This window comes from Vidua macroura, chromosome 28 (assembly GCF_024509145.1).
Source record: "Vidua macroura isolate BioBank_ID:100142 chromosome 28, ASM2450914v1, whole genome shotgun sequence".
Lineage (NCBI taxonomy): Eukaryota > Metazoa > Chordata > Aves > Passeriformes > Viduidae > Vidua > Vidua macroura.
The window spans coordinates 4297698-4319517 of NC_071598.1; the positions used below are offsets into that span (position 1 = coordinate 4297698).

At 50.3% G+C, this 21820-nt stretch overlaps 1 protein-coding gene across 1 annotated transcript; it reads right to left on the reverse strand.

The window, feature by feature from the left end:
• Positions 1 to 13: 13 nt before the first annotated feature.
• On the reverse strand, positions 14 to 21788 carry LOC128820068 (uncharacterized). The gene is made up of 37 exons (XM_054000571.1): positions 21622 to 21788; positions 20692 to 20795; positions 20088 to 20240; positions 19752 to 19862; positions 19107 to 19248; positions 18842 to 18934; positions 17838 to 17989; positions 17507 to 17617; positions 16859 to 17000; positions 15929 to 16032; positions 15325 to 15477; positions 14989 to 15099; positions 14344 to 14485; positions 14079 to 14171; positions 13075 to 13226; positions 12744 to 12854; positions 12096 to 12237; positions 11166 to 11269; positions 10562 to 10714; positions 10226 to 10336; positions 9581 to 9722; positions 9321 to 9408; positions 8312 to 8468; positions 7981 to 8091; positions 7333 to 7474; positions 6403 to 6506; positions 5799 to 5951; positions 5463 to 5573; positions 4818 to 4959; positions 4558 to 4645; positions 3549 to 3705; positions 3218 to 3328; positions 2570 to 2711; positions 1640 to 1743; positions 1036 to 1188; positions 700 to 810; positions 14 to 196 (listed from the first exon to the last, which is right to left on the reverse strand). The coding sequence occupies exons 1-37, from the start codon at positions 21782 to 21784 to the stop codon at positions 20 to 22; spliced, it is 4740 nt and encodes a 1579-aa protein (XP_053856546.1). The 5' UTR covers positions 21785 to 21788; the 3' UTR covers positions 14 to 19.
• Between the last annotated feature and the right edge of the window lie 32 nt (positions 21789 to 21820).

Sequence of the window (21820 nt, forward strand, 5' to 3'; positions counted from 1 at the left end):
CAAGGAAGAAATGGCCAGGTCAGTAACCCTCAGAATTCCCATGCTTGCACTCACTGTGAACTTCGGAAGCCAGGTAGGTGGTGAGTCCACTGCACATAGCCGCGATGTTTATTCCGTAGGAGTAGAGGTTGTTGACCAGTCCATTGGTGACAAAGGTGATCTTCTTGGTAGGTCTTCCAAAAACGCCAATCAGGTTCTAAACATCACAAACCAGCATTCAGCGAGATCATTGCCAGAAGCTGGTTCCTGCTAGGGCTTTTCCTAGCTCTGGGAGGAGGACTCTGGACTCTGTGTTTAATCCCCAACTGCATTTAGGGATACTTTTTAATCCCCTGGGGACCTGAGGGACCAATAGCAAGCCTTGAAAGTGGCTGCAAAGGCAGACCTTGCTCTACAGCAGTCAAGGTGCAGGAAACTTGAGGGGAAGTGGCGGCACAACAAAAGCACTGAAGGGCTCCACAGAGAAGCGGTTTGCCCAGCAAGCTGCAGAGGCCAACATCCTCGGGGAGGGAATGCTGCAGCCCCTTTCTTTTTTTGGCAAAGCATTCCTACTGTGCATTTCTCATCTACATTGCTTTTTAAGAGAAAGGAAACTCTGCCACTAGGGACAACCTGATCTTCTGCAGAAAGAAAAAGCACATGAAGAAATGCCCCAGTGATCTCCAGGGCCAGGAACCTGCTGCTCCTTTGGAACCTTACCCTGCTCTCTTGTGCCAGGTGGGCCAGGTTATCAAAGCGGGGCATCTCGCTTCTGTTCATGATGGAAATGTAGCAGGTGTTTTGTTGCGTGACTTTGGTTGCAATGACACCCTGTGAAATGAAATTATTCAGCACTCACAATTCTGGTTTTATCAACTGTTTATGTTGGGATAAATTTCGGATGGCTACCCAGCTAACGAATGCTGAGTGCTAGTGCCCCAGACTGTGGACTCCAGACATTCAGAATAAAGAAACAATCGCCATCCCCGGGCCAGCTGTATGAACAGCCGGACTCCCTGGATGCTTTTTGAAGGAAGCCCTCTCGCTGCCACTCACCGTGTTGTAGTTCCAGATGGTTTTCCAGGACCCGGTGACGTTCCTTCTCTCAATGATTGCCACACGCCATTGCCTGTTGATGGTCACAATTTGGGACTGGCCCCCAATGATGACTTGCGTGTTGTTGAAGATGCCGCTGGGAATCTGCTGAGTCTAAAAAGCCAAGGGAAAGAAGACGGTTTGCCTTTGAAGGGAGACAGTGATGTCCCCAAAGCTTCTGAAAAATCCCTGCTGCTATGGAAGAAGTGCTGCCTCCTGGGAAATGCCGTCTCTGCCCTCAGTCTTTTCCAAAGGACCCAGAATCAAGGCTGTGGCAGTGGGCAGAGGCCGTAGGAATTCTGTTCCTGGATTCAGTGAATCATTGCTGCATCTGACAACAGAGGTTGGTACATGCTAGATCACTGGCCAGAGTAAATCCACACTCAAAGGGCTTGGTTGGAAACCGCTGCTGACCTATTGCCCTTTAAAGGCATCTGAACCTTCAAGCAGGAACCTCACAAAAGAGGAGGTGCCAGGCAAGAAGGGCATCAGGGTTGGCTTTGGGCAGCAGCTCGGGTTTCCCCCCCATTAGGTTTGAGGAATCTAAGGGCCAAGGTTTTCTCACCGGGAAATTGACACTGCCATTGCCAATGCAGTACTTCAGGTCCACAACTCTCAGGACATCGAGGGTAATGCATGATTCCAGATTCACCTGGGGTCCTTGGAAAGCTGGAAAAGACAAAGGGCCATGAGCTGATGCATAAGACATTGGCTGACTTGCTACAAGAGGGTGGAGGTGCCGCTAAGAGCCAACCAGGTTCATCGGAATTGCTGCTGTGGGAATGTTTGAGCTGCGCAAGGGAAAGATTCTCTTGGAGTCCCCAAAGAGCACCGGCTCTGTGGCTCAGCCAGGAATGCTCACAAAGACCTGCTCTTGAACAGCCTTTGGGATTTCCTGTGCAGAAGTCGGGGCTCTATTGCACTTTGTCCTGCGAGTCCCAATGGCTGGGCATTGCATGGTGAGGCTGCTGCCAGTTTGTGGGCCCAGTCACACAAGCTGTGAGGTTCTGGAAGAATCCTACCAAGTGTAGGTCATGTTAGCCCTGGGGAATTGGATCATTGCCCCAGGGAAAAACCTCCAGGGATCAGAGCGACTTGACTTAGAGTTGTGAAGCACAAGGCTTTGGTGGCTGTCTGAGTCAACTGATGACCAAGCTCTGACCTGAAGGACAGCGGTTCTTAGGATGACCCTATTTCTTGACTGGGTGTATCAGGGCATTGCAGGGTGAGCTAAAACACACCAGGTGCAAATTTCAGCCCCATTGAGCTTCCTGGAGAGGAGCTGTAAGGGCTTGTTTTGGGTCGTTGATGGGGGCTGTGACCCCATCCTTTTCCAGTCTCGGTCTGCCGAGGTGCCGAACCCTTTGGGCAACTGCTGAAGCCCTTGGTTTCTGTGGGTTTTGAGGTGGAAGAGCAGCAACTGTGCCCTAGTAATGCCCCAGGAGACAAAAAGTCCAGATCTGTACCACTCAGAATTCCCACGCTTTACACTCACTGTGAACTTCGTAAGCCATGTAGGTGGTGAGTCCGCTGCACATAGCCGCGATTTCTATTCCATAGGAGTTGAGGTTGTTGACCAATCCATTGGTGACAAAGGTGATCTTCTTGGTAGGTCTTCCAAAAACGCCAATCAGGTTCTGAACATTGAAAACCAACATTCAGCAAGCTGAGTGCAGAGAGGTGATTCCTGCTAGGCCTGTTCCTCTGCAATGATGACTCAGGGCTGGGTGTTTGAGTCCCAGCTGCCTTTAGGGACATCTTTTAATCCCCTGAGGGGCCTGTGGGACCACTAGCAAGCCTTGACAGGAGCTCCAAAGGCAGAGCTCATTCTAAAGGAGTCAAGATGCACGGAACTTGAGGTGAGATGGCAGCGCAAAGAAAGCACTGAAGAGCTCCACAAAGAACGGATTTGCCCAGCGAGCTGCAGAGCTCAACATCCTCCAGGCAAGTGGGGGTGGGAATAATGCAGCCCCTTTCTTTTGGGAAAGCATTCCTACAACAAATTCCTAATCTGCATTACTGTTGAGAGACAGGAAACTCTGCCACAAGACACAACCTGATGGTGTCCAGAAAGAAAAAGCACATGAAGAAATGGCCCAGTGATGTCTATGGCCAGGAACCTGCCACTGCTTTGGAACCTTACCCTGCTCTCTTGTGCCAGGCGGGCCAGGTCATCAAAGCGGGGCATCTCGCTTCTGTTCATGATAGAAATGTAGCAGGTGTTCTGTTGCCTGACTTTGGTTGCAATGACACCCTGTAAAATAAAAGTATTTAGCGCTCACAATTCAGTTTCTTCCAAGCATTAATGCTGGGATAAAGTCGGGATGGAAAGTATAACTAATGCTGGGTTTCAGTGCCCCAGACTAGGACTCCAAAAGTTCAGCATAAAGAACCAATCACAGTCCCTGGACCAGCTGTACGAGCAGCCTGACTCCTTGGATGCTTTTTGAAGGAAGCCCCTCCCTGCCACTCACCGTGTTGTAGTTCCAGACGGTTTTCCAGGACCCGCTGTAGCTCCTTTGCTCAATGACTGCCACACGCCATTGCCTGTTGATGGTCACAACTTGGGACTGGCCCCCAATGATGACTTGCGTGTTGTTGAAGATGCCGCTGGGAATCTGCTGAGTCTGAAAAGCCAAGGGAAAGGAGACGGTTTGCATTTGAAGGGAGACAGTGATGTCCCCAAAGCTTCTGAAAAATCCCTGCTGCTATGGAAGAAGTGCTGCCCCCCGGGGAGTGCTGGCACTGCCCTCAGTCTTTTCCAAAGGACCCAGAATCAAGGCTGTGGCAGTGGGCAGAGGCCATAGGAATTCTGTTCCTGGATTCAGTGAATCATTGCTGCATCTGACAGCTGTCATCTGGTGCCTTTAGAGGTTGATGCATGCTAGATCACTGGCTAGAGTAAATCCACACTCAAAGGGCTTGGTTGGGAACTGCTGCTGACCTATTGCCCTTTAAAAGCATCTGAACCTTCAAGCAGGAACCTCACGAAAGAGGAGACGCCAGGCAAGAAGGGCATCAGGGTTGGCTTTGGGCAGCAGCCCGGGTTTCCCCCCCATTAGGTTTGAGGAATCTAAGGGCCAAGGTTTTCTCACCGGGAAATTGCCATTCCAATTGCCGTTCCAATTGCCATTGCCGTTCCAATTGCCATTCCAATTTCCATTCCAATTGCCATTGCCGTTCCAATTGCCATTCCAATTGTTGTTCCAGTTGCCTTTCCCATTCCAGTTGTTGTTCCAGTTGTCATTGCCGATGTCATTCCAATTGTTGTTCCAGTTGTCATTGCCATTGCCATTCCAGTTGTTGTTCCAGTTGCCATTGCCGATGCCATTCCAATTGTTGTTCCAGTTGCCATTGCCAATGCCATTCCATTGGCCATTCCAGTTGCCATTGCCATTGCCATTCCAATTGCCATTCCATTGGCCATTCCAGTTGCCATTGCCGTTGCCATTCCAATTGCCATTCCAATTGCCATTCCAATTGCCATTGCTATTGCAGTACTGCAGCTCTACAACTCTCAGGACATCGAGGGTAATGCAGGATCCCAGATTCCCCTGGGGTCCTTGGAAAGCTGGAAAAGAAAAGATGAAACCCCATGAGCTGATGCCTGAGACCGTGGCTGAAGTTCTACAGGAGGGTTTCTTTGAGTTTTGAGGTGGATGAGCAGCAACTGTGCCTTAGTCATGTCCCAAGGAAGAAATGGCCAGGTCAGTAACCCTCAGAATTCCCATGCTTGCACTCACTGTGAACTTCGGAAGCCAGGTAGGTGGTGAGTCCACTGCACATAGCCGCGATGTTTATTCCGTAGGAGTAGAGGTTGTTGACCAGTCCATTGGTGACAAAGGTGATCTTCTTGGTAGGTCTTCCAAAAACGCCAATCAGGTTCTAAACATCACAAACCAGCATTCAGCGAGATCATTGCCAGAAGCTGGTTCCTGCTAGGGCTTTTCCTAGCTCTGGGAGGAGGACTCTGGACTCTGTGTTTAATCCCCAACTGCATTTAGGGATACTTTTTAATCCCCTGGGGACCTGAGGGACCAATAGCAAGCCTTGAAAGTGGCTGCAAAGGCAGACCTTGCTCTACAGCAGTCAAGGTGCAGGAAACTTGAGGGGAAGTGGCGGCACAACAAAAGCACTGAAGGGCTCCACAGAGAAGCGGTTTGCCCAGCAAGCTGCAGAGGCCAACATCCTCGGGGAGGGAATGCTGCAGCCCCTTTCTTTTTTTGGCAAAGCATTCCTACTGTGCATTTCTCATCTACATTGCTTTTTAAGAGAAAGGAAACTCTGCCACTAGGGACAACCTGATCTTCTGCAGAAAGAAAAAGCACATGAAGAAATGCCCCAGTGATCTCCAGGGCCAGGAACCTGCTGCTCCTTTGGAACCTTACCCTGCTCTCTTGTGCCAGGTGGGCCAGGTTATCAAAGCGGGGCATCTCGCTTCTGTTCATGATGGAAATGTAGCAGGTGTTTTGTTGCGTGACTTTGGTTGCAATGACACCCTGTGAAATGAAATTATTCAGCACTCACAATTCTGGTTTTATCAACTGTTTATGTTGGGATAAATTTCGGATGGCTACCCAGCTAACGAATGCTGAGTGCTAGTGCCCCAGACTGTGGACTCCAGACATTCAGAATAAAGAAACAATCGCCATCCCCGGGCCAGCTGTATGAACAGCCGGACTCCCTGGATGCTTTTTGAAGGAAGCCCTCTCGCTGCCACTCACCGTGTTGTAGTTCCAGATGGTTTTCCAGGACCCGGTGACGTTCCTTCTCTCAATGATTGCCACACGCCATTGCCTGTTGATGGTCACAATTTGGGACTGGCCCCCAATGATGACTTGCGTGTTGTTGAAGATGCCGCTGGGAATCTGCTGAGTCTAAAAAGCCAAGGGAAAGAAGACGGTTTGCCTTTGAAGGGAGACAGTGATGTCCCCAAAGCTTCTGAAAAATCCCTGCTGCTATGGAAGAAGTGCTGCCTCCTGGGAAATGCCGTCTCTGCCCTCAGTCTTTTCCAAAGGACCCAGAATCAAGGCTGTGGCAGTGGGCAGAGGCCGTAGGAATTCTGTTCCTGGATTCAGTGAATCATTGCTGCATCTGACAACAGAGGTTGGTACATGCTAGATCACTGGCCAGAGTAAATCCACACTCAAAGGGCTTGGTTGGAAACCGCTGCTGACCTATTGCCCTTTAAAGGCATCTGAACCTTCAAGCAGGAACCTCACAAAAGAGGAGGTGCCAGGCAAGAAGGGCATCAGGGTTGGCTTTGGGCAGCAGCTCGGGTTTCCCCCCCATTAGGTTTGAGGAATCTAAGGGCCAAGGTTTTCTCACCGGGAAATTGACACTGCCATTGCCAATGCAGTACTTCAGGTCCACAACTCTCAGGACATCGAGGGTAATGCATGATTCCAGATTCACCTGGGGTCCTTGGAAAGCTGGAAAAGACAAAGGGCCATGAGCTGATGCATAAGACATTGGCTGACTTGCTACAAGAGGGTGGAGGTGCCGCTAAGAGCCAACCAGGTTCATCGGAATTGCTGCTGTGGGAATGTTTGAGCTGCGCAAGGGAAAGATTCTCTTGGAGTCCCCAAAGAGCACCGGCTCTGTGGCTCAGCCAGGAATGCTCACAAAGACCTGCTCTTGAACAGCCTTTGGGATTTCCTGTGCAGAAGTCGGGGCTCTATTGCACTTTGTCCTGCGAGTCCCAATGGCTGGGCATTGCATGGTGAGGCTGCTGCCAGTTTGTGGGCCCAGTCACACAAGCTGTGAGGTTCTGGAAGAATCCTACCAAGTGTAGGTCATGTTAGCCCTGGGGAATTGGATCATTGCCCCAGGGAAAAACCTCCAGGGATCAGAGCGACTTGACTTAGAGTTGTGAAGCACAAGGCTTTGGTGGCTGTCTGAGTCAACTGATGACCAAGCTCTGACCTGAAGGACAGCGGTTCTTAGGATGACCCTATTTCTTGACTGGGTGTATCAGGGCATTGCAGGGTGAGCTAAAACACACCAGGTGCAAATTTCAGCCCCATTGAGCTTCCTGGAGAGGAGCTGTAAGGGCTTGTTTTGGGTCGTTGATGGGGGCTGTGACCCCATCCTTTTCCAGTCTCGGTCTGCCGAGGTGCCGAACCCTTTGGGCAACTGCTGAAGCCCTTGGTTTCTGTGGGTTTTGAGGTGGAAGAGCAGCAACTGTGCCCTAGTAATGCCCCAGGAGACAAAAAGTCCAGATCTGTACCACTCAGAATTCCCACGCTTTACACTCACTGTGAACTTCGTAAGCCATGTAGGTGGTGAGTCCGCTGCACATAGCCGCGATTTCTATTCCATAGGAGTTGAGGTTGTTGACCAATCCATTGGTGACAAAGGTGATCTTCTTGGTAGGTCTTCCAAAAACGCCAATCAGGTTCTGAACATTGAAAACCAACATTCAGCAAGCTGAGTGCAGAGAGGTGATTCCTGCTAGGCCTGTTCCTCTGCAATGATGACTCAGGGCTGGGTGTTTGAGTCCCAGCTGCCTTTAGGGACATCTTTTAATCCCCTGAGGGGCCTGTGGGACCACTAGCAAGCCTTGACAGGAGCTCCAAAGGCAGAGCTCATTCTAAAGGAGTCAAGATGCACGGAACTTGAGGTGAGATGGCAGCGCAAAGAAAGCACTGAAGAGCTCCACAAAGAACGGATTTGCCCAGCGAGCTGCAGAGCTCAACATCCTCCAGGCAAGTGGGGGTGGGAATAATGCAGCCCCTTTCTTTTGGGAAAGCATTCCTACAACAAATTCCTAATCTGCATTACTGTTGAGAGACAGGAAACTCTGCCACAAGACACAACCTGATGGTGTCCAGAAAGAAAAAGCACATGAAGAAATGGCCCAGTGATGTCTATGGCCAGGAACCTGCCACTGCTTTGGAACCTTACCCTGCTCTCTTGTGCCAGGCGGGCCAGGTCATCAAAGCGGGGCATCTCGCTTCTGTTCATGATAGAAATGTAGCAGGTGTTCTGTTGCCTGACTTTGGTTGCAATGACACCCTGTAAAATAAAAGTATTTAGCGCTCACAATTCAGTTTCTTCCAAGCATTAATGCTGGGATAAAGTCGGGATGGAAAGTATAACTAATGCTGGGTTTCAGTGCCCCAGACTAGGACTCCAAAAGTTCAGCATAAAGAACCAATCACAGTCCCTGGACCAGCTGTACGAGCAGCCTGACTCCTTGGATGCTTTTTGAAGGAAGCCCCTCCCTGCCACTCACCGTGTTGTAGTTCCAGACGGTTTTCCAGGACCCGCTGTAGCTCCTTTGCTCAATGACTGCCACACGCCATTGCCTGTTGATGGTCACAACTTGGGACTGGCCCCCAATGATGACTTGCGTGTTGTTGAAGATGCCGCTGGGAATCTGCTGAGTCTGAAAAGCCAAGGGAAAGGAGACGGTTTGCATTTGAAGGGAGACAGTGATGTCCCCAAAGCTTCTGAAAAATCCCTGCTGCTATGGAAGAAGTGCTGCCCCCCGGGGAGTGCTGGCACTGCCCTCAGTCTTTTCCAAAGGACCCAGAATCAAGGCTGTGGCAGTGGGCAGAGGCCATAGGAATTCTGTTCCTGGATTCAGTGAATCATTGCTGCATCTGACAGCTGTCATCTGGTGCCTTTAGAGGTTGATGCATGCTAGATCACTGGCCAGAGTAAATCCACACTCAAAGGGCTTGGTTGGGAACTGCTGCTGACCTATTGCCCTTTAAAAGCATCTGAACCTTCAAGCAGGAACCTCACGAAAGAGGAGACGCCAGGCAAGAAGAGCATCAGGGTTGGCTTTGGGCAGCAGCCCGGGTTTCCCCCCCATTAGGTTTGAGGAATCTAAGGGCCAAGGTTTTCTCACCGGGAAATTGCCATTCCAATTGCCGTTCCAATTGCCATTGCCGTTCCAATTGCCATTCCAATTTCCATTCCAATTGCCATTGCCGTTCCAATTGCCATTCCAATTGTTGTTCCAGTTGCCATTCCCATTCCAGTTGTTGTTCCAGTTGTCATTGCCGATGTCATTCCAATTGTTGTTCCAGATGTCATTGCCATTGCCATTCCAGTTGTTGTTCCAGTTGCCATTGCCGATGCCATTCCAATTGTTGTTCCAGTTGCCATTGCCAATGCCATTCCATTGGCCATTCCAGTTGCCATTGCCGTTGCCATTCCAATTGCCATTCCATTGGCCATTCCAGTTGCCATTGCCGTTGCCATTCCAATTGCCATTCCAATTGCCATTCCAATTGCCATTGCTATTGCAGTACTGCAGCTCTACAACTCTCAGGACATCGAGGGTAATGCAGGATCCCAGATTCCCCTGGGGTCCTTGGAAAGCTGGAAAAGAAAAGATGAAACCCCATGAGCTGATGCCTGAGACCGTGGCTGAAGTTCTACAGGAGGGTTTCTTTGAGTTTTGAGGTGGATGAGCAGCAACTGTGCCTTAGTCATGTCCCAAGGAAGAAATGGCCAGGTCAGTAACCCTCAGAATTCCCATGCTTGCACTCACTGTGAACTTCGGAAGCCAGGTAGGTGGTGAGTCCACTGCACATAGCCGCGATGTTTATTCCGTAGGAGTAGAGGTTGTTGACCAGTCCATTGGTGACAAAGGTGATCTTCTTGGTAGGTCTTCCAAAAACGCCAATCAGGTTCTAAACATCACAAACCAGCATTCAGCGAGATCATTGCCAGAAGCTGGTTCCTGCTAGGGCTTTTCCTAGCTCTGGGAGGAGGACTCTGGACTCTGTGTTTAATCCCCAACTGCATTTAGGGATACTTTTTAATCCCCTGGGGACCTGAGGGACCAATAGCAAGCCTTGAAAGTGGCTGCAAAGGCAGACCTTGCTCTACAGCAGTCAAGGTGCAGGAAACTTGAGGGGAAGTGGCGGCACAACAAAAGCACTGAAGGGCTCCACAGAGAAGCGGTTTGCCCAGCAAGCTGCAGAGGCCAACATCCTCGGGGAGGGAATGCTGCAGCCCCTTTCTTTTTTTGGCAAAGCATTCCTACTGTGCATTTCTCATCTACATTGCTTTTTAAGAGAAAGGAAACTCTGCCACTAGGGACAACCTGATCTTCTGCAGAAAGAAAAAGCACATGAAGAAATGCCCCAGTGATCTCCAGGGCCAGGAACCTGCTGCTCCTTTGGAACCTTACCCTGCTCTCTTGTGCCAGGTGGGCCAGGTTATCAAAGCGGGGCATCTCGCTTCTGTTCATGATGGAAATGTAGCAGGTGTTTTGTTGCGTGACTTTGGTTGCAATGACACCCTGTGAAATGAAATTATTCAGCACTCACAATTCTGGTTTTATCAACTGTTTATGTTGGGATAAATTTCGGATGGCTACCCAGCTAACGAATGCTGAGTGCTAGTGCCCCAGACTGTGGACTCCAGACATTCAGAATAAAGAAACAATCGCCATCCCCGGGCCAGCTGTATGAACAGCCGGACTCCCTGGATGCTTTTTGAAGGAAGCCCTCTCGCTGCCACTCACCGTGTTGTAGTTCCAGATGGTTTTCCAGGACCCGGTGACGTTCCTTCTCTCAATGATTGCCACACGCCATTGCCTGTTGATGGTCACAATTTGGGACTGGCCCCCAATGATGACTTGCGTGTTGTTGAAGATGCCGCTGGGAATCTGCTGAGTCTAAAAAGCCAAGGGAAAGAAGACGGTTTGCCTTTGAAGGGAGACAGTGATGTCCCCAAAGCTTCTGAAAAATCCCTGCTGCTATGGAAGAAGTGCTGCCTCCTGGGAAATGCCGTCTCTGCCCTCAGTCTTTTCCAAAGGACCCAGAATCAAGGCTGTGGCAGTGGGCAGAGGCCGTAGGAATTCTGTTCCTGGATTCAGTGAATCATTGCTGCATCTGACAACAGAGGTTGGTACATGCTAGATCACTGGCCAGAGTAAATCCACACTCAAAGGGCTTGGTTGGAAACCGCTGCTGACCTATTGCCCTTTAAAGGCATCTGAACCTTCAAGCAGGAACCTCACAAAGGAGGAGGTGCCAGGCAAGAAGGGCATCAGGGTTGGCTTTGGGCAGCAGCTCGGGTTTCCCCCCCATTAGGTTTGAGGAATCTAAGGGCCAAGGTTTTCTCACCGGGAAATTGACACTGCCATTGCCAATGCAGTACTTCAGGTCCACAACTCTCAGGACATCGAGGGTAATGCATGATTCCAGATTCACCTGGGGTCCTTGGAAAGCTGGAAAAGACAAAGGGCCATGAGCTGATGCATAAGACATTGGCTGACTTGCTACAAGAGGGTGGAGGTGCCGCTAAGAGCCAACCAGGTTCATCGGAATTGCTGCTGTGGGAATGTTTGAGCTGCGCAAGGGAAAGATTCTCTTGGAGTCCCCAAAGAGCACCGGCTCTGTGGCTCAGCCAGGAATGCTCACAAAGACCTGCTCTTGAACAGCCTTTGGGATTTCCTGTGCAGAAGTCGGGGCTCTATTGCACTTTGTCCTGCGAGTCCCAATGGCTGGGCATTGCATGGTGAGGCTGCTGCCAGTTTGTGGGCCCAGTCACACAAGCTGTGAGGTTCTGGAAGAATCCTACCAAGTGTAGGTCATGTTAGCCCTGGGGAATTGGATCATTGCCCCAGGGAAAAACCTCCAGGGATCAGAGCGACTTGACTTAGAGTTGTGAAGCACAAGGCTTTGGTGGCTGTCTGAGTCAACTGATGACCAAGCTCTGACCTGAAGGACAGCGGTTCTTAGGATGACCCTATTTCTTGACTGGGTGTATCAGGGCATTGCAGGGTGAGCTAAAACACACCAGGTGCAAATTTCAGCCCCATTGAGCTTCCTGGAGAGGAGCTGTAAGGGCTTGTTTTGGGTCGTTGATGGGGGCTGTGACCCCATCCTTTTCCAGTCTCGGTCTGCCGAGGTGCCGAACCCTTTGGGCAACTGCTGAAGCCCTTGGTTTCTGTGGGTTTTGAGGTGGAAGAGCAGCAACTGTGCCCTAGTAATGCCCCAGGAGACAAAAAGTCCAGATCTGTACCACTCAGAATTCCCACGCTTTACACTCACTGTGAACTTCGTAAGCCATGTAGGTGGTGAGTCCGCTGCACATAGCCGCGATTTCTATTCCATAGGAGTTGAGGTTGTTGACCAATCCATTGGTGACAAAGGTGATCTTCTTGGTAGGTCTTCCAAAAACGCCAATCAGGTTCTGAACATTGAAAACCAACATTCAGCAAGCTGAGTGCAGAGAGGTGATTCCTGCTAGGCCTGTTCCTCTGCAATGATGACTCAGGGCTGGGTGTTTGAGTCCCAGCTGCCTTTAGGGACATCTTTTAATCCCCTGAGGGGCCTGTGGGACCACTAGCAAGCCTTGACAGGAGCTCCAAAGGCAGAGCTCATTCTAAAGGAGTCAAGATGCACGGAACTTGAGGTGAGATGGCAGCGCAAAGAAAGCACTGAAGAGCTCCACAAAGAACGGATTTGCCCAGCGAGCTGCAGAGCTCAACATCCTCCAGGCAAGTGGGGGTGGGAATAATGCAGCCCCTTTCTTTTGGGAAAGCATTCCTACAACAAATTCCTAATCTGCATTACTGTTGAGAGACAGGAAACTCTGCCACAAGACACAACCTGATGGTGTCCAGAAAGAAAAAGCACATGAAGAAATGGCCCAGTGATGTCTATGGCCAGGAACCTGCCACTGCTTTGGAACCTTACCCTGCTCTCTTGTGCCAGGCGGGCCAGGTCATCAAAGCGGGGCATCTCGCTTCTGTTCATGATGGAAATGTAGCAGGTGTTCTGTTGCCTGACTTTGGTTGCAATGACACCCTGTAAAATAAAAGTATTTAGCGCTCACAATTCAGTTTCTTCCAAGCATTAATGCTGGGATAAAGTCGGGATGGAAAGTATAACTAATGCTGGGTTTCAGTGCCCCAGACTAGGACTCCAAAAGTTCAGCATAAAGAACCAATCACAGTCCCTGGACCAGCTGTACGAGCAGCCTGACTCCTTGGATGCTTTTTGAAGGAAGCCCCTCCCTGCCACTCACCGTGTTGTAGTTCCAGACGGTTTTCCAGGACCCGCTGTAGCTCCTTTGCTCAATGACTGCCACACGCCATTGCCTGTTGATGGTCACAACTTGGGATTGGCCCCCAATGATGACTTGCGTGTTGTTGAAGATGCCGCTGGGAATCTGCTGAGTCTAAAAAGCCAAGGGAAAGGAGACGGTTTGCATTTGAAGGGAGACAGTGATGTCCCCAAAGCTTCTGAAAAATCCCTGCTGCTATGGAAGAAGTGCTGCCCCCCGGGGAGTGCTGGCACTGCCCTCAGTCTTTTCCAAAGGACCCAGAATCAAGGCTGTGGCAGTGGGCAGAGGCCATAGGAATTCTGTTCCTGGATTCAGTGAATCATTGCTGCATCTGACAGCTGTCATCTGGTGCCTTTAGAGGTTGATGCATGCTAGATCACTGGCCAGAGTAAATCCACACTCAAAGGGCTTGGTTGGGAACTGCTGCTGACCTATTGCCCTTTAAAAGCATCTGAACCTTCAAGCAGGAACCTCACGAAAGAGGAGACGCCAGGCAAGAAGAGCATCAGGGTTGGCTTTGGGCAGCAGCCCGGGTTTCCCCCCCATTAGGTTTGAGGAATCTAAGGGCCAAGGTTTTCTCACCGGGAAATTGCCATTCCAATTGCCGTTCCAATTGCCATTGCCGTTCCAATTGCCATTCCAATTTCCATTCCAATTGCCATTGCCGTTCCAATTGCCATTCCAATTGTTGTTCCAGTTGCCATTCCCATTCCAGTTGTTGTTCCAGTTGTCATTGCCGATGTCATTCCAATTGTTGTTCCAGATGTCATTGCCATTGCCATTCCAGTTGTTGTTCCAGTTGCCATTGCCGATGCCATTCCAATTGTTGTTCCAGTTGCCATTGCCAATGCCATTCCATTGGCCATTCCAGTTGCCATTGCCGTTGCCATTCCAATTGCCATTCCATTGGCCATTCCAGTTGCCATTGCCGTTGCCATTCCAATTGCCATTCCAATTGCCATTCCAATTGCCATTGCTATTGCAGTACTGCAGCTCTACAACTCTCAGGACATCGAGGGTAATGCAGGATCCCAGATTCCCCTGGGGTCCTTGGAAAGCTGGAAAAGAAAAGATGAAACCCCATGAGCTGATGCCTGAGACCGTGGCTGAAGTTCTACAGGAGGGTTTCTTTGAGTTTTGAGGTGGATGAGCAGCAACTGTGCCTTAGTCATGTCCCAAGGAAGAAATGGCCAGGTCAGTAACCCTCAGAATTCCCATGCTTGCACTCACTGTGAACTTCGGAAGCCAGGTAGGTGGTGAGTCCACTGCACATAGCCGCGATGTTTATTCCGTAGGAGTAGAGGTTGTTGACCAGTCCATTGGTGACAAAGGTGATCTTCTTGGTAGGTCTTCCAAAAACGCCAATCAGGTTCTAAACATCACAAACCAGCATTCAGCGAGATCATTGCCAGAAGCTGGTTCCTGCTAGGGCTTTTCCTAGCTCTGGGAGGAGGACTCTGGACTCTGTGTTTAATCCCCAACTGCATTTAGGGATACTTTTTAATCCCCTGGGGACCTGAGGGACCAATAGCAAGCCTTGAAAGTGGCTGCAAAGGCAGACCTTGCTCTACAGCAGTCAAGGTGCAGGAAACTTGAGGGGAAGTGGCGGCACAACAAAAGCACTGAAGGGCTCCACAGAGAAGCGGTTTGCCCAGCAAGCTGCAGAGGCCAACATCCTCGGGGAGGGAATGCTGCAGCCCCTTTCTTTTTTTGGCAAAGCATTCCTACTGTGCATTTCTCATCTACATTGCTTTTTAAGAGAAAGGAAACTCTGCCACTAGGGACAACCTGATCTTCTGCAGAAAGAAAAAGCACATGAAGAAATGCCCCAGTGATCTCCAGGGCCAGGAACCTGCTGCTCCTTTGGAACCTTACCCTGCTCTCTTGTGCCAGGTGGGCCAGGTTATCAAAGCGGGGCATCTCGCTTCTGTTCATGATGGAAATGTAGCAGGTGTTTTGTTGCGTGACTTTGGTTGCAATGACACCCTGTGAAATGAAATTATTCAGCACTCACAATTCTGGTTTTATCAACTGTTTATGTTGGGATAAATTTCGGATGGCTACCCAGCTAACGAATGCTGAGTGCTAGTGCCCCAGACTGTGGACTCCAGACATTCAGAATAAAGAAACAATCGCCATCCCCGGGCCAGCTGTATGAACAGCCGGACTCCCTGGATGCTTTTTGAAGGAAGCCCTCTCGCTGCCACTCACCGTGTTGTAGTTCCAGATGGTTTTCCAGGACCCGGTGACGTTCCTTCTCTCAATGATTGCCACACGCCATTGCCTGTTGATGGTCACAATTTGGGACTGGCCCCCAATGATGACTTGCGTGTTGTTGAAGATGCCGCTGGGAATCTGCTGAGTCTAAAAAGCCAAGGGAAAGAAGACGGTTTGCCTTTGAAGGGAGACAGTGATGTCCCCAAAGCTTCTGAAAAATCCCTGCTGCTATGGAAGAAGTGCTGCCTCCTGGGAAATGCCGTCTCTGCCCTCAGTCTTTTCCAAAGGACCCAGAATCAAGGCTGTGGCAGTGGGCAGAGGCCGTAGGAATTCTGTTCCTGGATTCAGTGAATCATTGCTGCATCTGACAACAGAGGTTGGTACATGCTAGATCACTGGCCAGAGTAAATCCACACTCAAAGGGCTTGGTTGGAAACCGCTGCTGACCTATTGCCCTTTAAAGGCATCTGAACCTTCAAGCAGGAACCTCACAAAGGAGGAGGTGCCAGGCAAGAAGGGCATCAGGGTTGGCTTTGGGCAGCAGCTCGGGTTTCCCCCCCATTAGGTTTGAGGAATCTAAGGGCCAAGGTTTTCTCACCGGGAAATTGACACTGCCATTGCCAATGCAGTACTTCAGGTCCACAACTCTCAGGACATCGAGGGTAATGCATGATTCCAGATTCACCTGGGGTCCTTGGAAAGCTGGAAAAGACAAAGGGCCATGAGCTGATGCATAAGACATTGGCTGACTTGCTACAAGAGGGTGGAGGTGCCGCTAAGAGCCAACCAGGTTCATCGGAATTGCTGCTGTGGGAATGTTTGAGCTGCGCAAGGGAAAGATTCTCTTGGAGTCCCCAAAGAGCACCGGCTCTGTGGCTCAGCCAGGAATGCTCACAAAGACCTGCTCTTGAACAGCCTTTGGGATTTCCTGTGCAGAAGTCGGGGCTCTATTGCACTTTGTCCTGCGAGTCCCAATGGCTGGGCATTGCATGGTGAGGCTGCTGCCAGTTTGTGGGCCCAGTCACACAAGCTGTGAGGTTCTGGAAGAATCCTACCAAGTGTAGGTCATGTTAGCCCTGGGGAATTGGATCATTGCCCCAGGGAAAAACCTCCAGGGATCAGAGCGACTTGACTTAGAGTTGTGAAGCACAAGGCTTTGGTGGCTGTCTGAGTCAACTGATGACCAAGCTCTGACCTGAAGGACAGCGGTTCTTAGGATGACCCTATTTCTTGACTGGGTGTATCAGGGCATTGCAGGGTGAGCTAAAACACACCAGGTGCAAATTTCAGCCCCATTGAGCTTCCTGGAGAGGAGCTGTAAGGGCTTGTTTTGGGTCGTTGATGGGGGCTGTGACCCCATCCTTTTCCAGTCTCGGTCTGCCGAGGTGCCGAACCCTTTGGGCAACTGCTGAAGCCCTTGGTTTCTGTGGGTTTTGAGGTGGAAGAGCAGCAACTGTGCCCTAGTAATGCCCCAGGAGACAAAAAGTCCAGATCTGTACCACTCAGAATTCCCACGCTTTACACTCACTGTGAACTTCGTAAGCCATGTAGGTGGTGAGTCCGCTGCACATAGCCGCGATTTCTATTCCATAGGAGTTGAGGTTGTTGACCAATCCATTGGTGACAAAGGTGATCTTCTTGGTAGGTCTTCCAAAAACGCCAATCAGGTTCTGAACATTGAAAACCAACATTCAGCAAGCTGAGTGCAGAGAGGTGATTCCTGCTAGGCCTGTTCCTCTGCAATGATGACTCAGGGCTGGGTGTTTGAGTCCCAGCTGCCTTTAGGGACATCTTTTAATCCCCTGAGGGGCCTGTGGGACCACTAGCAAGCCTTGACAGGAGCTCCAAAGGCAGAGCTCATTCTAAAGGAGTCAAGATGCACGGAACTTGAGGTGAGATGGCAGCGCAAAGAAAGCACTGAAGAGCTCCACAAAGAACGGATTTGCCCAGCGAGCTGCAGAGCTCAACATCCTCCAGGCAAGTGGGGGTGGGAATAATGCAGCCCCTTTCTTTTGGGAAAGCATTCCTACAACAAATTCCTAATCTGCATTACTGTTGAGAGACAGGAAACTCTGCCACAAGACACAACCTGATGGTGTCCAGAAAGAAAAAGCACATGAAGAAATGGCCCAGTGATGTCTATGGCCAGGAACCTGCCACTGCTTTGGAACCTTACCCTGCTCTCTTGTGCCAGGTGGGCCAGGTCATCAAAGCGGGGCATCTCGCTTCTGTTCATGATGGAAATGTAGCAGGTGTTCTGTTGCCTGACTTTGGTTGCAATGACACCCTGTAAAATAAAAGTATTTAGCGCTCACAATTCAGTTTCTTCCAAGCATTAATGCTGGGATAAAGTCGGGATGGAAAGTATAACTAATGCTGGGTTTCAGTGCCCCAGACTAGGACTCCAAAAGTTCAGCATAAAGAACCAATCACAGTCCCTGGACCAGCTGTACGAGCAGCCTGACTCCTTGGATGCTTTTTGAAGGAAGCCCCTCCCTGCCACTCACCGTGTTGTAGTTCCAGACGGTTTTCCAGGACCCGCTGTAGCTCCTTTGCTCAATGACTGCCACACGCCATTGCCTGTTGATGGTCACAACTTGGGATTGGCCCCCAATGATGACTTGCGTGTTGTTGAAGATGCCGCTGGGAATCTGCTGAGTCTAAAAAGCCAAGGGAAAGGAGACGGTTTGCATTTGAAGGGAGACAGTGATGTCCCCAAAGCTTCTGAAAAATCCCTGCTGCTATGGAAGAAGTGCTGCCCCCCGGGGAGTGCTGGCACTGCCCTCAGTCTTTTCCAAAGGACCCAGAATCAAGGCTGTGGCAGTGGGCAGAGGCCATAGGAATTCTGTTCCTGGATTCAGTGAATCATTGCTGCATCTGACAGCTGTCATCTGGTGCCTTTAGAGGTTGATGCATGCTAGATCACTGGCCAGAGTAAATCCACACTCAAAGGGCTTGGTTGGGAACTGCTGCTGACCTATTGCCCTTTAAAAGCATCTGAACCTTCAAGCAGGAACCTCACGAAAGAGGAGACGCCAGGCAAGAAGAGCATCAGGGTTGGCTTTGGGCAGCAGCCCGGGTTTCCCCCCCATTAGGTTTGAGGAATCTAAGGGCCAAGGTTTTCTCACCGGGAAATTGCCATTCCAATTGCCGTTCCAATTGCCATTGCCGTTCCAATTGCCATTCCAATTTCCATTCCAATTGCCATTGCCGTTCCAATTGCCATTCCAATTGTTGTTCCAGTTGCCATTCCCATTCCAGTTGTTGTTCCAGTTGTCATTGCCGATGTCATTCCAATTGTTGTTCCAGATGTCATTGCCATTGCCATTCCAGTTGTTGTTCCAGTTGCCATTGCCGATGCCATTCCAATTGTTGTTCCAGTTGCCATTGCCAATGCCATTCCATTGGCCATTCCAGTTGCCATTGCCGTTGCCATTCCAATTGCCATTCCATTGGCCATTCCAGTTGCCATTGCCGTTGCCATTCCAATTGCCATTCCAATTGCCATTCCAATTGCCATTGCTATTGCAGTACTGCAGCTCTACAACTCTCAGGACATCGAGGGTAATGCAGGATCCCAGATTCCCCTGGGGTCCTTGGAAAGCTGGAAAAGAAAAGATGAAACCCCATGAGCTGATGCCTGAGACCGTGGCTGAAGTTCTACAGGAGGGTTTCTTTGAGTTTTGAGGTGGATGAGCAGCAACTGTGCCTTAGTCATGTCCCAAGGAAGAAATGGCCAGGTCAGTAACCCTCAGAATTCCCATGCTTGCACTCACTGTGAACTTCGGAAGCCAGGTAGGTGGTGAGTCCACTGCACATAGCCGCGATGTTTATTCCGTAGGAGTAGAGGTTGTTGACCAGTCCATTGGTGACAAAGGTGATCTTCTTGGTAGGTCTTCCAAAAACGCCAATCAGGTTCTAAACATCACAAACCAGCATTCAGCGAGATCATTGCCAGAAGCTGGTTCCTGCTAGGGCTTTTCCTAGCTCTGGGAGGAGGACTCTGGACTCTGTGTTTAATCCCCAACTGCATTTAGGGATACTTTTTAATCCCCTGGGGACCTGAGGGACCAATAGCAAGCCTTGAAAGTGGCTGCAAAGGCAGACCTTGCTCTACAGCAGTCAAGGTGCAGGAAACTTGAGGGGAAGTGGCGGCACAACAAAAGCACTGAAGGGCTCCACAGAGAAGCGGTTTGCCCAGCAAGCTGCAGAGGCCAACATCCTCGGGGAGGGAATGCTGCAGCCCCTTTCTTTTTTTGGCAAAGCATTCCTACTGTGCATTTCTCATCTACATTGCTTTTTAAGAGAAAGGAAACTCTGCCACTAGGGACAACCTGATCTTCTGCAGAAAGAAAAAGCACATGAAGAAATGCCCCAGTGATCTCCAGGGCCAGGAACCTGCTGCTCCTTTGGAACCTTACCCTGCTCTCTTGTGCCAGGTGGGCCAGGTTATCAAAGCGGGGCATCTCGCTTCTGTTCATGATGGAAATGTAGCAGGTGTTTTGTTGCGTGACTTTGGTTGCAATGACACCCTGTGAAATGAAATTATTCAGCACTCACAATTCTGGTTTTATCAACTGTTTATGTTGGGATAAATTTCGGATGGCTACCCAGCTAACGAATGCTGAGTGCTAGTGCCCCAGACTGTGGACTCCAGACATTCAGAATAAAGAAACAATCGCCATCCCCGGGCCAGCTGTATGAACAGCCGGACTCCCTGGATGCTTTTTGAAGGAAGCCCTCTCGCTGCCACTCACCGTGTTGTAGTTCCAGATGGTTTTCCAGGACCCGGTGACGTTCCTTCTCTCAATGATTGCCACACGCCATTGCCTGTTGATGGTCACAATTTGGGACTGGCCCCCAATGATGACTTGCGTGTTGTTGAAGATGCCGCTGGGAATCTGCTGAGTCTAAAAAGCCAAGGGAAAGAAGACGGTTTGCCTTTGAAGGGAGACAGTGATGTCCCCAAAGCTTCTGAAAAATCCCTGCTGCTATGGAAGAAGTGCTGCCTCCTGGGAAATGCCGTCTCTGCCCTCAGTCTTTTCCAAAGGACCCAGAATCAAGGCTGTGGCAGTGGGCAGAGGCCGTAGGAATTCTGTTCCTGGATTCAGTGAATCATTGCTGCATCTGACAACAGAGGTTGGTACATGCTAGATCACTGGCCAGAGTAAATCCACACTCAAAGGGCTTGGTTGGAAACCGCTGCTGACCTATTGCCCTTTAAAGGCATCTGAACCTTCAAGCAGGAACCTCACAAAGGAGGAGGTGCCAGGCAAGAAGGGCATCAGGGTTGGCTTTGGGCAGCAGCTCGGGTTTCCCCCCCATTAGGTTTGAGGAATCTAAGGGCCAAGGTTTTCTCACCGGGAAATTGACACTGCCATTGCCAATGCAGTACTTCAGGTCCACAACTCTCAGGACATCGAGGGTAATGCATGATTCCAGATTCACCTGGGGTCCTTGGAAAGCTGGAAAAGACAAAGGGCCATGAGCTGATGCATAAGACATTGGCTGACTTGCTACAAGAGGGTGGAGGTGCCGCTAAGAGCCAACCAGGTTCATCGGAATTGCTGCTGTGGGAATGTTTGAGCTGCGCAAGGGAAAGATTCTCTTGGAGTCCCCAAAGAGCACCGGCTCTGTGGCTCAGCCAGGAATGCTCACAAAGACCTGCTCTTGAACAGCCTTTGGGATTTCCTGTGCAGAAGTCGGGGCTCTATTGCACTTTGTCCTGCGAGTCCCAATGGCTGGGCATTGCATGGTGAGGCTGCTGCCAGTTTGTGGGCCCAGTCACACAAGCTGTGAGGTTCTGGAAGAATCCTACCAAGTGTAGGTCATGTTAGCCCTGGGGAATTGGATCATTGCCCCAGGGAAAAACCTCCAGGGATCAGAGCGACTTGACTTAGAGTTGTGAAGCACAAGGCTTTGGTGGCTGTCTGAGTCAACTGATGACCAAGCTCTGACCTGAAGGACAGCGGTTCTTAGGATGACCCTATTTCTTGACTGGGTGTATCAGGGCATTGCAGGGTGAGCTAAAACACACCAGGTGCAAATTTCAGCCCCATTGAGCTTCCTGGAGAGGAGCTGTAAGGGCTTGTTTTGGGTCGTTGATGGGGGCTGTGACCCCATCCTTTTCCAGTCTCGGTCTGCCGAGGTGCCGAACCCTTTGGGCAACTGCTGAAGCCCTTGGTTTCTGTGGGTTTTGAGGTGGAAGAGCAGCAACTGTGCCCTAGTAATGCCCCAGGAGACAAAAAGTCCAGATCTGTACCACTCAGAATTCCCACGCTTTACACTCACTGTGAACTTCGTAAGCCATGTAGGTGGTGAGTCCGCTGCACATAGCCGCGATTTCTATTCCATAGGAGTTGAGGTTGTTGACCAATCCATTGGTGACAAAGGTGATCTTCTTGGTAGGTCTTCCAAAAACGCCAATCAGGTTCTGAACATTGAAAACCAACATTCAGCAAGCTGAGTGCAGAGAGGTGATTCCTGCTAG

Coding starts and splice junctions, on each gene's coding strand:
- LOC128820068 (XM_054000571.1), bottom strand. CDS start 21,784: ATGTTGGTTTTCAATGTTCAGAACCTGATTGGCGTTTTTGGAAGACCT. Junction 15,478..15,928: donor ATGGCAGTGTCAATTTCCCG/GTGAGAAAACCT, acceptor TTGGCTTTTTAG/ACTCAGCAGATTCCCAGCGG. Junction 197..699: donor ACCTGGCACAAGAGAGCAGG/GTAAGGTTCCAA, acceptor TGTGATGTTTAG/AACCTGATTGGCGTTTTTGG.